Source organism: Stegodyphus dumicola, chromosome 8, assembly GCF_044657685.1.
Source record: "Stegodyphus dumicola isolate Sdum_Otavi_A_Nest chromosome 8, ASM4465768v1".
NCBI lineage: Eukaryota > Metazoa > Arthropoda > Arachnida > Araneae > Eresidae > Stegodyphus > Stegodyphus dumicola.
In genome coordinates, this window is record NC_140775.1 from 2,329,885 (window position 1) to 2,346,977 (window position 17,093).

The 17,093-nt window shown below is 33.4% G+C and overlaps 1 protein-coding gene across 1 annotated transcript in view; it reads right to left on the reverse strand.

Moving 5' to 3' along the window:
* LOC118203870 (endothelin-converting enzyme homolog) overlaps nucleotides 1-17,093 on the reverse strand; it is a 131,075-nt gene that overhangs the window by 60,358 nt on the left and 53,624 nt on the right. The window contains exons 8-10 of the mRNA XM_085821504.1: nucleotides 15,439-15,525; nucleotides 11,209-11,345; nucleotides 4,444-4,660 (exon numbers count right to left, since the gene is read on the reverse strand). Coding sequence (XP_085677630.1) covers nucleotides 4,444-4,660; nucleotides 11,209-11,345; nucleotides 15,439-15,525 — 441 coding nt within the window. The remainder of the gene's footprint in view (nucleotides 1-4,443; nucleotides 4,661-11,208; nucleotides 11,346-15,438; nucleotides 15,526-17,093) is intronic.

A 17,093-nucleotide genomic window follows, 5' to 3' on the forward strand; every position in this document is an offset into this window, starting at 1 on the left:
TTAAAATACGGTGCACCGATAAAAGTCATTAGCGATAACGGAAAACAATTCATTAGTCAAATATTTGAAAACATATGCAATGGACTTGGCATACGCCATATCAAAATGGTTCCGTATAGACCACAGGCTAACATAGCAGAAAGAGTTAATAAAAACATAGTAAAAATAATTCGCAGTTACGTGAGCACACATCACAAGCGCTGGGATGGCTACATAAATGAATTAGCTTATGCTTTAAGAACGGCACATCATGATACTACGGGAAAAACTCCAGCAGAATTATTCTTAGGCCGAAAATTAATTACGCCTTTAGATAAATTATTCTTTGTGCAACAAAGAAAGCAGGAGTTTAAACAACAAGATGTGCAAAAGTTGATTGATCAGGCGCTTAAAACCTCGGATACGGCAAGAAATAGACAAAAGTTATATTTTGATAGAAAACGCCGTGAAGCAGATTTTAAAGTTGGGGATAAAGTATTGAAGCGGAAATTTTCTTTATCAAGTGCCCCAGACAATTTTATGGCAAAGCTAGCTCCAAAGTTTGAAGGCCCCTATGTAATTCAGGAAATCAAAGGAGTAGTCTTATATCTTAAAAACGAGAGAGGGGAAATCTGTAAAGCAAGTCCCGACCAGGTGAAAAAATACTATAATCCAAATGATTTTGAAATCCTTAAAAGTTTCTTGCAGGACTCAAGTCTCAACGAAGTAGAAGAATCAGAGACTACAACAACTATTCCACCACCCAAGAAACAGAGAACTGAAGAGAGACCTAGCACTTCTACAACCCGGACGTCGGTATCAAAAAGAAAAAATTATTTTCAAACTCCGGCGTTTAAGAAAAACAAAAATACAGATGAACCGGGTAAAGAAACCGTGGTAAAGAGAAAAACACCACCTACAAAGGATAGCAGGAGAAATTACACATCAAGGAGAACGCGCACACGGCCACAGAGTCAGGTGCCAGCAAGGCCGCCATTCCGGAACCTGAAACGCCAGCAGGAGGCACAAAAATACGAGGAACAGAAGAAATTCAAGAAGGACTCCAGACCGGAGGACGTCAAGACCAGCCGTCCCAGGCAGAAACGGAAAGGCCAACAACCAGACGATTACTCCGTCAAGAGGCCAGCATGTAGAGGACGCAAAAGAAAAAGCAACGTGGACGACACTCGGAGATCAATAAGGAGAAGATTGACATCCATGAAACCTCTAACTTGGGATCAATTTTGCCAAAAACGGATGACGGAGTTTCAAGCATCGAAAACTCAAAGATAAGTTAAAACCTTCTATAAATTTTTTTTCTCTATTTTGTTCCGAAATGTTATGCATAAGTACGAAGTTCTATGTTTTGACGAAAGTCAATATGTCTCGGTTGAGACTTAGTTTTGTTTTACTTTATTTAGCTAAGGCAAAAGTATTATTTTCTTTAAGTGTAAAAGCTAAAAACAAGCATTTTCTGTTGGTCGAAAGACTAATTCTGTTATGTTAAAGCCAAAATTTGGCCGAAGATAAAAATAACTTGGTATTCTTGTATTAATAAGAATTTTAGTTTCAGTGCCGCCAGCTTGGCGAAGAATGAGTAAAGTAAAAATTTATTTTCTCTTATTCATTTTATGGTAAATTGTAAAAAGCATATGTATTAAAATTTTGTAAATGTATGTAAATACTTGAAGGTTATGTAAAAGTAGAATTTAGTCTAGAAGCATAAAATTGTAGATGCTAAAAGTGAATGCTTAAAAGCAATGAAGTCAAAATTTAAGTATTAAACTGTAAAGTCATGCTTTAGAGCGAAAGCCTGCATGTTTAAAGATGAATGAGGGGGAAGTTAGAATGAATGTGTTTTGTAGGGTTCTCCACCTACATTTGAATTTTTAAGACTATTAAAGTAGCTCATTGAGTTGTAGAATGTCGAGTAAGGTGTGTCTATTTGGTCGTTGAATTCTAACAAATCATGGTGGTTAGGGGAAGTGTTGTAAGACTAAAACACGAATATTCCCGTTTGACACCACACACGGTGGAGAGCCAGGGTAAAGTTAAATTAATGCTTGAAAAATTGAATGAATGTGAAGTAAGCAATAACTAAGAAAAACGAATCGTTAAAAACAAAAATTTATTGTGTCAAGAAAGTGTAAATTATAATGTATGTAGAAAGATACTGATACTTATTCCTTCCAGATGCTGGAAGGAAAGACCAAGATTGATTGATGAAGTCCAGGAAAAGTTGCTGTAAGAAGAAAGCTTTGTAACGATCAACAGAATTTTAGTATACAAATGGTTATATAAGATATTTTTTTTGTGTAAACGAGGTTCTCGCCAGTTAGTTCAGAATTAGATAAACTTACAACAGGTCGTTTGTAGGACCTGCTTCCAAGTTTTCCAAATTCTGGCAGCGGCAAATGTAGGGTTTATATTTATTTTAACTAACATTTATTTTAAGTTTAAACTATCTTTCCTGTCAAGCCTTACTTTCCCCTGGAACTGCCAATGCCAGAATATGTAAATTTGAGTAGAACGCGCAAGGATTCAAATTATCAGCGGAAGTATTCTGATTTAAATAGGAAGGAAACAAGTTCGGTGTGAGATTTTCTTACTTAGCGAGCGCGGAGGTAGTTAGCGAGAATTGAAGAACCCCGCGTTGCGGCCTATGTGCTTGGCGGGAAGTAGTGGAAATCGTTCCAGTGAGCTTCAAGTCTGCTGAATTAGCAGCGGTATTGTAAAACGCGGTGAGTTAGTTATTTTAGAGAGCCTCGTAGTTAGAATCTTGTCTTTAGTTTCTTTTCAGGTTATTATTTTTATTTGACTGCCGAGTTGGCACCGTCTGTAAGCGTCAAGAGAACGCAATTGTAATTTATTACGTTGAATAAAAAGGGACTTAAACCCTTCACAAGGCTCTATCTTTTATACAAGTTTTCACAGTCACCTCTTGGTTGCGTGCAAGTTGGAGGCGCGCAACGTTATATACTGACCTTCTTTTACTTTCAAATCTTCATTTTTACGATGAGTTCTAGTGTTCCAGAAAGCTCTACAAATAAACCTTTCCGCAGCGATTTTAAGAAATTAGTGTATAACGTGATTAAAGTTTGGGATGAAGAATCACAATTAGGAAGACTGACCATCCCAGTTATGCAGCCAAAAATGTAAAGGGGGGAAAAGGTATGGCATGTCTAATTAAAATTATTTTAATTTTTATGCAACCTCTTCTCATTAATTTGCTTTATTTTATTTATAGATCATTTGATTATATAAATGTAATTTATTAAAGAATATTTAACAGATAAAAGATTTTCATTCAATGTTTGAAAATATTAAAAATTAACTAAGCTGAATTATCTAAATTATTATTAATTTAATTGTTATCTATTAAATATTATTATTAAATTAATATTACCTATTAAAATATTTATAAACTGATGATGAATTGTACTAAGACAAATAGTTTACGATTACAGTTCTTTTAATGGTTTTTCTTTGAAATGTCACGAACTGATGTTTCTATGCATTTTAATTTAATTCTAGAATTTTAAAATTTCACGGTACGTCAGCTTAAAATGTATAAAGCGCAGATAAAAATTTTCTGTTGCGCAGCACTCGAAAGACAGAGCGTGAAATGGAAGAACCATTTAAATCTAACCGGGCTACTGCACTCACCCCTACATCACTGGTAGATATGCCCACTTTCGCCCCAAACCGGATGTTTACATAAATCTGGAATACGTGGTCGAACAGTATAGACTACCCCTTTAAGGTTGCAGCATATCGAGAAATCCTAAGTCATTGCCATTCAAGCAGCAGTAAAGCAACGAAATAAATTCTTTAGTACGTAGTGGGGGAGAGTATTGAAAAATTCAAATTGCTTTCGTCCATCTGTGCATATTCTGTTATTTTGAAATTATTACATTAAGTTCTGATTTGACTTGAACCCTCCATTATGATTAGTATGGATACCTAAGCTATGTGGAAAAGAAATTGGGAATGTCTCAGTGTGTAGAATCTTTAGGCATATTTTGAAACAGGAAACGGGAAAAATCTACGATGCCTTCGCTAGAATTCGAACTCCGGACCTTACAGCACTCGTTTGTAAGAATAACTCACATACAGATTCAGAAGCTCATTTCAAATTTAATTTCTAGTTCTCTACTGAGTTAGCCTTCTGATCAACAAATATTTTTTGATCTCTTCATGAAGAACGAGATGATTAAAGGAAGTCAGATAGCAAAATATTTTAATAACAAGGTTATATACTAAAAAAATGGGAGAACTAATCACATGACCACATAAAAGCGATCATGCCGTTGAGAGGATTAAGAGAAGCATTGTGCAAGTGTACTTATTATTCTATACTTTTAGTAAAATTTGAATTAGCAAATATTTCTGCTAAGTATTTCAAATTCAAATGTAATATTTATCCATGCATTAATATATTAATAAGTGTAAGATTTTACTTACAAAGAGCTTTGTGTCTTTATCCAAATACCTCTGCGCATACAAACCAAAAAGAGAGAGACCGAAGTAATCTACTGTCATTTGTAAACAGTACTGCCAATGGGGAATCTTGGAAGAGATGCTCTGCATTTTGTCGTAGATGCTTGATAAGCTGTAACTGACGTGTTTAGCTACGAAGATCACGGAACGGTAAAATATGTAATTTGCAAGTACTCGCTTTCTGCTCAATGAAAAAAAGGAAATAAATGTTAGAAAGATGAATATAATAATTCTCACTTTTTTCCCTTCCTTATTTCAATAAATAAAATTATTAATAATAGTGCGTAATCTAAGCAAAATTTACAGCTAAGTTAGTGTTAATTTTAGTGAAATGTTTTAAGAATTTTGAAGTATTGTAACTCACATGGGTCTTTCTTCTTTGTAGCGTCTTGGAGAAAAACAAAAAGGCGAAACAATGTTGCTAAAACCTTTTGAGAAAAGTAGCAATAGAAGAATGAAAAAGTCGTAAAAAGTGGCATGCGATAATCAGAGATCACGTGATTTTTTTGTGGTGGTCATAGGGATACGAGTTATCGACTGTAATTTGATTCTTGCTCGCTTTATATGTGTACTAGTTTTGACGAAAACATTAAAATCATTATAATTCTTTGGAGTTAGTGTATTATTTTTTAAACCTGTTTTTTTAAACATTTACATAGTTTGTAATATGCAGAATTTCCAGTTGTCAATATTTATTCAAATAAATAATTATTTTTTATTATAAATTAATTTCAATAGACATAAAAACATTCAAATTAATTAAATATTAACATACATTATATTAACATACGTACTTTATGATGCATTAACACTTTCTTTAAGGCAGCAAAAAATAACACAAGGAAACGATGAAGTCGCAAAGGAGCATAGACATAAATTTCAGTAGCAAATTTGAAGAAAAAAAAAACACCCGCAATATTTGGCAACGTTGTTCCAAAGCACAGAATGAGGATTTTCAGAGGGAAATTGACCTTTAGTTCATTTTCATGGATAACGATAGTCCATGCAAGGATTAATCTGATGAATTATTTTCTTGACAGTGAAGATATTACGCAAACAGATTTGGCAACCAGATTTCCGGACCTAAACCCTTTAGAAATATGTTTGAGAAGACACTATCAACTTAGCCTCTCACCTCTCCGAACCTTCCTACAGTGTAGTTTATACAGTGTAGCTGCAGGTGTGGAATCAGCTGCCACAGGAAATTATTAATTATTTCATATCCACAATGAAGTCATGTTGTGAGAGATGTATGACTGTATGAAAAGCCCAGACTTATTGTTAGGAAATGCCCACCTCCCGTAAGATAGCTTCCCCGTAAAGTGGGGGTTAGAATTGCCAGAAAGTGACAGGGAAAGGCAGGGTTGCAGATTTGGTGCGAAATCGCCCATTTGGCGACCAAATCGGTGATATACCATAGACAGGGCGAGAACATTCTAGAATACATTCTTAGCGGTTTTTCCCGAGAATATTCTTTAAGGCAGGTTAAAGGTATTTATACCTTGTCTATACGTGTGTGGTTAGTAATTTAGCACTTAAGTTAGAGTGAATTGAGATTAGCTTGAGGGCGATCGAGTCGGGAGCTGTACTTTAGTGATTTGCCGTTAAGCTGTCTTCACCGTTCTAGACTGAAGGCTCTATTGCTGAATGTTTCAGCTTTTTCGTCGTAGTTTTTTGGGCGAGTGTAAATGTGTTTTTTGGAACTGTGCTGTGTAATAGTGCTTACTAGCAATTAAAGTATGCTTTGATTCTTCGTCAAGTGTTTTCATCAATTAATCCAAATCCACGGACCCAGAGAATTGCAACGCTATTAATTTTCTTTTTTGTTCCATCTTATAATTGTTTCAGGCCTTCCTGTGCTAATGAGACTTGTGCGCGAACATGTATATGTACTATGCTGCCATATGCTGTACTGTTTTTAGTATTATAAATCTATATCAATACCCCATTTTATCCAAATCTGCCTTCATATTTGGGCATAAACGACCAAAATTCATTTTATTTTCAAAAGGAATATCTAAGATTGAGCAATTCTACGCAGGATGTTCCCAAAAGGGTGCAACCAATTTTTAGCGATCATAAACGCTTAATATAAACGATATGAATGTGCAACTCGATTTAATTCAAATGAATTCAGCATTTGAGTCTCGTCTTGATTTATAATTAAAATAATTCAGAACTAACGCTCTTCTCAGATGTTACAAATGAAAGCTAACTTATCAACAATCAACAGAGCACTCCACCAGGTTGCATCACAATGACAACGCATTGCAGTTGGGCAGAATTCTGTCTAACTTTAGATCTAGATCATGATTTAAAGTTACTTATTTCGCATTTCTAGTAGACAGGATGAAAACGAAGAAATGAGAGAAATCTTCAGCAGAAGAAATAACGTGTTGATCGAAATGTACTTTACAATGCTATGAAGGCACGCAACAGAAAACTGATGTAAATTTCTGTTGAATTCCCTCGTGGCTGCACTGTTAGAAATCAGATGAGAGTGCATTAAAATTTTAAAAAACTAAAGGAAAAATTATAAAATTTGACTAAAAAGTATACGTAAAAAATAACATGTAAATTAAAAAATTATTCAAAATAAAATGGTATTTTCTCAATAAAAAATGTGCAAATACAAGCCTATCATTTTATTTCTTTGTGGTACTTATAGTTGCAGACCTTGATATTAAAGCTTACGTTTTCCTTTACATTTTCTTAGTTTTACACTTACAGAGGGAGAACGGAAAATGTGCACTCTTTATTTTCTCATATATTTATCCTAAATTTTCTCACATAGAGAATTTTATCAGAGTTCACCAGTGGGAAGGGAAAAAAAATCTAGCTATTTACATTTGTGTGAAAAATTAAGAGAATTTGCACATAATGTCGAATATCTGGAAAACCAATCAACAGATTTTAATGAGATATGTTATGAACATACACAAATAACAGAGAAAGGGATGTACCATTCAAAAGTCAGACAGACAGGTCACACAGCGTGACGTCATACTGCAGAGGAGGCAGTTGAGGAGTACCTATGGTAGTCGATCCCAATGCTAGAGCAAGGCAGTTTTCAATTTCGTGGTGGTTCTCACAGGGGGATGACCAGATAAAAGTGCTCTCCCAAGAGCGTCTCAGATATATTTTATATGATTAAGATCAGGAAATCTGACTGGCCAATCCATATGGGGAATATCGTCACTTTACAGGTATCTTCGACCAGTTGAGCTCTTTGCTGACGACGACTGTCGTCCATTAACAATAACCTAACACAAATTTGGCTCTAACGTCTCCTATCTATACCTCATAGTAGTTAGGGTGCCTTTGTGAAACATATGAAGAAGCGTGCCTGTCCAAACCATTACACCTCCATCACAGTAATGATTTTTTTTCCCTGACGAGAGAGGGATGTTATCGTATTCCGAGATCTCCCCAGGTACAGGTAAGTCTAGAATCTGTGTCCAGGCTAAATCTTGACTCATCTGTAAAAAGCACTGGGCTGCAATAAAAATAAAGATAAATCCTTTTTATTTTTATCTATAGCAAGTCTTGTCCAAGGCGCATGTTGTCTGCATCATGTTAAACGCGCTTTCTTGTATCTTGCAGTAAGCGGGACGCAAAAAGCGGATCTTCTGGCATACAGCCCCATCTCCTGAACCCTTCGGGTAATTGTAGATCGTCAAACTCGGGTTCCAGTGGCAGCATACATCTCAAGTGAGAGCTGCGAAGCTGTAGTAGTTTTGTGTCACCGCTCTGAAATGGCCTTATTCGTCGTTATGGATCTTGGTCGACTTTGTCCAGATCTTCCCGAAATGGATCCAGTGTCCTGAAACTGTTTCCACAAATTGCAGACGACACTGTACGTTACATTGAGCTCTGTAGCCATCTGTGCTTGTAATTGGGCTACCTCCAATCTATCTAATTCTGTCATCCATACGTTTCTGGCTACTCATCTTATCTGATACCTTTTAAAATTTACCTAACTTTTGCGAGAAACATCGCAAATGTCATGAAGGAGTACGAACGTACAAATCGCCCGAAACCTCTCGTGCGCTTATATCCCATCCTGAATCACAGCTCTGACGACACGCACGTATACGCTTACGTACTTGACTCGACTGCATAATTAGTACCTTTAATTCAATACATAGAATTCAGGTTTCAAGTCTAACACTTCAATTTTCAAATAAAGTATAATAACAATTCCCTTCTTCTCTCGAAATTTCAATTTTAACTCATCACATCTACTAGGATACATAAAAAGGATTTATCTTTATTTTTATCTATAGTAAAATCAAAAAACGAAATACCCTTTTTAATTTGAGCTTCGACAAGATCTGAATTTATAGATTCTAAATATGATTTTAGCAAACTCCTTCTATTAAAAATTCCGAATTTTCATTCAATAATCCATGTTTTGTAAATTTCTCAAAATTAATACTAGTTCAATTTTACTAGGAATAAGTGTAATAACTCCAAGCGAACTAATGGTATATAAAGGACAGAAATTATCTGAACAAATATTATCGTTAATAATATGAAAAACATAAATTTTTGTTGCAGCATCGGGATCTTTTATTGGACTTCCAACGTTTTTTTATTCTTCTCTCTTTTGCATTTTTAATAACTATAATTTGTAAATATTTATCTTCTAATTTCTTTTTACATTCTAATATATTTTCATTTATTCGAATGTCATCAGAATTTTCTTCTTTAATTGTTCCTTCTGTGACTGTAATACGCCTTTCATTTTGAGTAAAATTTCTCAAGCTAATATCTAATTTTATAATTTTTTCTACTAATATATTTTTCAATTCAAAATAATTACGTTCTATGTAATTTAATGAAAATTCTTTATTAGTAGCTTCATGATTATCTACAAGATTAATTTTTCTTTAATTTTATTCTCTATATCATAATTTCCACTGTAGGAATTATTTTTAATTTTGAAACCCTTTCCTTTATTCTCTTGTTTCCCACTTACAACTTTCTTCCAGAATGAGTTTCAGGATCGCGTTTTATGCAGATGAGGTAAAACCAGTATTTAATGGGAAGTTCAGTCACTTCTGTAGATGAGATCAGAAGTTCTCATTAGATAGGGTTCTGCCTTCTGGACATGTGGTCGCTTTAAGCCTATCTCACTGCGTTCGGCCGAAGTCTTACATGCCTGTTAGTATTCACCGGTGACGCTTAAATAAGGGCGAACTCGGTTAGTTATATCTGTACAGCTTCAACTGAGTTTTAGTTAGTTAGAATTAAGTTTCTTATTTTCTAAATTAAGTAACAGCTCAAGTGGAGGCTTTCCTGTAAACCCGAGAGGGACCATCTGTGATTATTATTGGAGTTAATATAGGAGTATTTTAGCCGCTCTTTGGACTTTGTTTCTGTCGCTGTAAGAAGAGTAGCGAATAGTCGCTATATATTCCAGTTCTAGTTGACAAGGGCATGCAATTTAACTAGAAAACCCTGTACCATCATCCGTTAATTTAAAACCAGTACCGGCAGAACCTACAGATACTGGATAATAAGCAGCCACTCGCTATAAGTCAAAAATGATTTTACTATAAGTAAATTCTCTTTTATATAAATGAACGACACAGAAGAGGAAAGAAAATTAAGGATGAAAAAAAAAAAATGCAACTCATTTCCTCCATCGACGTTTGAATCTTCAAGAGCTGAAAAAGAATTTGCGGATAGTTTTGAAAATTCATTTCAAGAAAAGATTACAAATGCAATACAAACTATGAAAAAGCTCATTCATTTGACTTTGATAAAACTTTAGATAAACATCTCTTTAAAAGTCAAAACGTTTCGTAAAAATAAATATAATTTGCAAATCGTATTAATTTTTCACATAGGTGTATATGACGTAGACAGCGCAAAATGTCCAACTAATAAAATGCCCGTTACTCTTCATTAGCGGTTAATTTTATTGCTGTATTTGGAAATTTTGTGGAGATGTTGAATGTCAAGGACCAGACCACTTTACGACTCCTAAACATGTAATGCATTTTGACAGGTTTAGAGCAAAACTGTGAAATAAAATTTGCTCATTTAAGATTGATGGTTTAGATGCTGCATAAAATAAGTACTTATTAACCCTGTACTTGACCCATACAATTATTAGTTTACTACTAGGTATAATTATTAGATAGAGGTAAAAATAGCCATAATAATAATCGTCGTAAACATAATTATTTATAAAACGTCGATCTTTGGATGTAGCTCTCGAAATCACTGCTGTCAAATGTCAAATATCTTTTCTTTCTTTCTCTCTTTCTTCCTTCCTTTTTTAATAGAAAAGTCTATAACTAGACAAGTGGATTAAGTGTTTTTCCTTATATTCGACCCAATCGTGTTGTTCTAATTTAAGGATATATTTTACGTCATTTCTTAATTTTATATAAACAATCCTACAATGTCTACAAGAGTTTTTTTTAATGATTTTAGAAAAACAATTTCGAGTAAAAAGTGGCATTCATTTCAGATTTGAGTAACCTTGTAAGCTTTTTTAGTTTATAAAAAATTATAAATTTTTTCATATTATCTCAGACGACGCAAAAGAATTTGTCATTTTATCTAAAATTATATACTACTGTAACCATAACTATGAGTAAGATAAATAGGATCTCTGAGATAACTATGAGTAAGATCATAAATAAATAATGAACATTAAAGCTACATTTCATGAGCAATAAAATTCTCGCTAAAAATAAAAATGAAACGTTTTACCCTTTTTCATCATTTAATTCGCCTAAAATTGTATTCAAAGTAAGTACAGCCTCCGGTTTAGCGACCATTATCCGTTCATTTTTTGTTATATTTGCATCAGGCGGTAGCAGTTTCCTTAAAAGTTTTAGCCATGGTATCTAATAAAAAAGGAATTATAAACCCATTTTAGAAGCTTAATACATACACATAGAGGAAGCTGATAGTTGAAAAATAAACTTTTTATAAAAATACCGAACGAATAAATAAAAGTACCGTTGAATGCTTCATGGTCGAATTTTAATCTTCAAATCGAATTGAATAAAAGAAATATGGAACTTATAGGTTTAACCGCGCCGGCCCCCATGCATCATTCGGAACGATTTATTGACGAAATAGGGTAGATGGAGAATGAATCATGCAGTAGGGATTTTCCCGTTCTTATTTTTTCACTCTGTTTATTTTCACTGTGCTCGATGGGCACATATTTAAGAAGGCAGAAAATTACTTTTAAGTAATCTAGCATAATATGCTGATTATCATTTGTAATTAACTGTTTGATTATATAGTAGTTAATTTTTTGGCATTTATATATTTATTTACATATTTTTAAAATATAGTTTTTAAGATGAAGTATAATAAATAACTATTACTCAGAATTATTATTATATTTTAGTGTAATATTTTATATTATTATTATATTTTAGTGTAACATTATATTTTAGTGTAACATTATATTTTAGTGTATTTAATTATTATATTTTAGTGTATAATTTTCATTACAATAATTTTAGGACAATGAATAATTATTATAATAATACTATAATTAATAATTATTGTACACCTTTCTTAATATTTGTACTAAAATATGTGTACATTAATGTACACTGAAAAAAAAAGAAATTTCTTAATAATTAGTTATAATTATTAAATAACTATAATAATTTAGTATCATATATAATAATTACATGATACTAAATTATTATTATAGTTACTTAATTATAATTATTGTATTATAATAAATAATTATTATATTCCTTTTTAATTTTTTCGGCTAAAATCTATCTGCATTATTATAAATAACTGACGTAGGGGAGAAGGCAAATTTATTTTGGAAAAAAAGAACGAAAATAATTCTTACACAAAAGATCACAATGTTGGTAAGTGTCAATGAAAGTGTCGTGTATTTTAACGATAAATTTGTCCTTCCAGACAGTATCAAAGGCCTTAGATAAGTCCAGTAAGGCCGCCACGGTACGTCGAGTTGGTTTAAAGTTTTCGGCGTCCCCGATCTTTTGGCAAAGAGTTTGATATACTTAATGTAACATGAAAACACGAGAGAGAGAGGCTATGCCGAAAAAGTAAGAATACAGGGACAAATATTTTTAGCATTAAATAAATGGATATTTCGGAAATTTGGCGAGATATCGCCAAGATAGCCACGGTTTTGGCGACTACTTTGGTCGCCAAATTTTGCATGAAATCTCCAAAAGTCGCAAAACAGAGATTATTTGGTAAGATTTTGGTCCGGTTCTTGTATCATTATAATAAGTATTGTAATTGAATAAATGTAATTGATCACTGTATCAGCTGTAACCGTAATATTTCCTTCTAGTAATTTTAAGAAGTACTAGAAATATCTCGGTGACCGGGTGAAACTATATAAAGCCGGTGAGAATATCTGCTCTCAGCTGTTGTTGTTATCTGTTAGTTTAGCGTAAGTTCCGATTATAGCTTCGCTCTTTGGCTGCGCTCTGCATTCCTTTGTCTTTAACGTTCATAATAGTTTGAAGTGCAGCTACTGATTGTGCTCTGTGATATTTTGAAAATTTGTACGACTATTTTTGTGGAATGTTCCAGATCTCTGAAGTGTTTTATATTGAAAAAATAAATTTTATCAACCTAACATCGGAGCTGTGTGCATTCAATCTATTGCGAACCCGTACTCACGCAACATTATTGAATTGCTGATGAACATTAAATGGAAATTTTAGATATGAATTTAATTGCCTTTTTTGTTTAATTTCTGAGCTCCTAAAGATAAATTTAAAAGCTTTTGAAAATAGTTTATCATATGTAAAGAACTAACTTTTATCCACGGCTTCGCTCTCGTTCATGTCCTTAACCTTCCAGCACGCGCGTATGCGCAAAATTTACAACAAATTTAGTTTTTAACGCACATTTTTCGTATATCGAAGCTGAGACGTCTGAATGCCATTTCTGTTCCTCCTTTCTACCCTTCCGCACATCATGGAATGTGCCAACAGGAAATCATTGGACTTTTTTTTACTGGGCATTTGTGCTACGGGGCAGCTTTTTCGTAAAAGTTACGACACGCGCGTGTTCGTGGGTGAAAACTCGGAAAATATTTTTTTTCTCAAATATTTTGTAGTTTGGTTTTATTAATGAAATACATTCTTCTGACCTCATAGCTCACGGGACTTATGTATACCTTTTGTAAACAAACAATGCAGATGACCTCAAAGATCATGTGACTTATGTAAAGCTAATGCAAACAAGCAAGGTCATTCTTCCTCTTTTTCTCTTGGGAAATGTATCTCATTGCCGTATATTATTTTAATTTGAATACATTTGGCTCTGTAAATTTTATATCAGTTTTCATGGCAAAAACATATGTGCAACCAGCTGATTTTGCTCGCATTCTTTAAGAATTATCTGATGAAGAAAAGGAAGACAAGGAAACCTTTGGATGGGAGCACATCCAAAGGTTTCCTTGTCTTCCTTTTTTTCCTACCAAGCTGTTTTCCTTTTTTATATGTCTATACTTGCCTTTGATGAATATTAAAATTAGCTTCGATTTTAAAATATAATTATTAAATTAAAAAGTTTCTATAATGAAATACATCATTGCATTTCCATTTCACTAACTTAAGAACTTAAAAATAATTTACTTATTTGAATGTGATATCATTTGTATTATGCAATAATAAGATTAATATTTGATTTCTTAATAAATTTATTATCAACTTTCACTCATTTCTGTCGTTTTTCGTGCCGAAAACGGTAAAATAACGGATGTCGTAAAAAATACAACGCGCGCGCGCTCATGTAAAGTTGCCAAGCGCGCGTGCTGGAAGGTTAAATAAATTTCAAAGACTATTGAAACGAAAATAAAATAATTTGATTTTTTTTTTCTTATGGTCTGACCAGGATAATCAGGATAAAGTTTTAGTTACTGTTACTTATTTTTTAAGTTAAAAATATACTCCACGTAAAATTTCAGTAAATACTGCTCTTCTTCATTGAGATAAAAAGAAACCCATATTGATGTCGCTAAGACGTTATTCTGCATAATTTTTAAAATCCGATTTGGATATATCAAACATTGCAATCTTATGTTTTTTTTTTTGTTGTTGTTGTTTTGTTTTACTAAAAAAATTCTAAAATAAAATATAATTTTAAAACTGAAAAACATGCTTTATTAAGATATCTCACTACAAAAAATAAATAATTTTCATTACTAAGATTTCAGAAAGTTTAAAGTATTAACAAAACGTTAAAAATATTTTTTTTTTTTTTTCAGAAGAGCACGAATAAGAGCAGTGGCACCGAATAAGAGCAGTCGATAAATAGTGGCATCGATTACATTCTGCCCTAATTGTGTGATCCGAAACCTCGTTCCATTATACAGTCAAGGTGCATCTATATTTAGAATAAGCCTTTAGTTTCAATTGGAGTTTATGTAAGGGTACATCTGATATCTCTAGTAAGGAAATAAACAAAAAGAGATATCTTACTTCTAAAATTAAAACAGATGTTGGTTAGGATCGTAGTAAGAAAAGGTACTTAAAATTGTACAACTTATACAAACAAATTGTCTTACAAACGAAAAATAATTATTCGAAAATAAAAACAATAACAGTATTTCACAGAAAAAATGCAATTTCAAATAATCATAACCGTTCTTTCTTCAGTTGTAACACTATAAATATTTCTCTATGGGAAGATCTACTCTATAACATCATTTTCTCGAGGTTTCTGGAAAGCAAAAGAGCACAATTACGAGATATCTATTTATTAAATGCGCGTGCTCTTCTATTTTAACTGTTCCGGCGTAGCTTTCTCTTCAAATAAGTCTCGTGCTTCATTGCAGGGGGATATAAAACCATCTAACTACAGTTTTACTAAAAATAGGAAACTAAATACAAAAACGTATAAATATTATAAATATTCGTAAATCTTTTTAGTATTTATTATTCATATTCTGTAATTTATTAAGCATTAACTTCATACTTCTGGTGCAAAGTCCTCCAGCTCTTTGATGGTCCTGATGTTGTAATATATATCCGGGTTCCCTTTTTTCATGGTTTCTATAGACACCTATAAAAGGTTAAACAATAGTAATATGAATAGTAATTTCATGTTAATCAAGAAATAATTTTTGGATCAATACTAAGCAACAGCAAAATATTAAATAGTAAATTACGAAATTTCTAAACAAAGTTATTAGACATTTTTCTTCTTTCTTTCTAAACAAAGTTATTAGCACTTTTATTTACACTTGGATTTCAAATCCATTCGATCCCTTTCATAGAAGTTCCCTTCAAAAGCCACGACGTTTTTCCGACAATTACTAGCAGTGTCGGAAATTGAGATAGCCTTCCACAAGTCATTTTAATGTTTCTATGTTTCAAAAATGGTGTCCCTTTAAGGGGAGTTAGAATCTGGGAACACAGATAAGTCACGAACACTGAGGGTAGGACAGGAGAAAAGTGTAAGGGGCACCATTACGTCGCCATAGGGCAGAAGTGGTATTGCCCCTGTACACTAACTATCCAGAGGAACCCCGCGTCGGCATTTATTGAAAAATCAAAAAATGGTGCAGACATTCATTATACATACATTGATTACACATAAATTTGACATGTAACATTTGAAATTTAACATTTACCATACATTTTATATATTATGCATTGTAACTTTATGAGTTTTTAGGCGATTGACAGAGTTTTTAAGGTACACAGTTTATTTGGTTCATTGGGTTTGTAAGGATATTCGAATCGTATATTAAGTTCATTGAGTTTATATAGTTCATAGAGATCATTACGTTTAGAGTTCATAGAGTTCATTGAGTTCGTAAGAGAAATAGTTCTTAGTTATACATACAGTACATATATTTATAGGAAATGTCGTTTGCACAGTTCACGTGGAGCTTATATAGTTTATAAGGTGCACAGTTCTTATGATCTATTGAGTACACCGTTGGTATGGTTTGATGAGTTTACAGGGTGGATCACTCATGGTTCGATTCTGTAGTAAGCATGGTGTATTGATCGCAGTTTGCGAGGTGCACGCAGTACACCTGAGTCACTATTAGTTGTTGTCTCTTGTATACTGGGCTTATTGTTACATATATTATGCTTTTGCGGTTATTGCTTATATAGCATATATGGGAGCAACCCGTTCCTTTCGGCTTGGAGCACTAGGCTTCACGGAGAACTGAGAGCACTGACTTTTACGGAGCACTACTGAGTTTCTTTGGAGCGCTGAATTTTACGGGTGGCAAAGGTCGAGCCCATGCCGGTGGAGCACGTTGATGATAGCTTTTATTTGTTAAACCCTCTGGTGTGCTGTATAAGGAAGCGCTTGAAGGAGATCTGTACATCTGCTGGGTGCCTGATGTGGTGGTCTGCGGTCAATGGTCACTGGAATAAGTAGTGATTTACATTTCCTTCTTGACCGCAGATACATTGGCTTGTGTTGGCAAGATTTCTTGCGTTGAAGTAAATCGAATATGGCCCATGGCCTGTGATGTACTGTGATAGAAAGTAATGTGTGATCGTGGAGGTATCAATTTTTGGTAATAGAGTGCAAGTTCTACGACCTTGCAAGCTTGTGTCCCATTGATCTTGCCACTTCTTTTCTGCTAAATATTTTAGGGATATTTT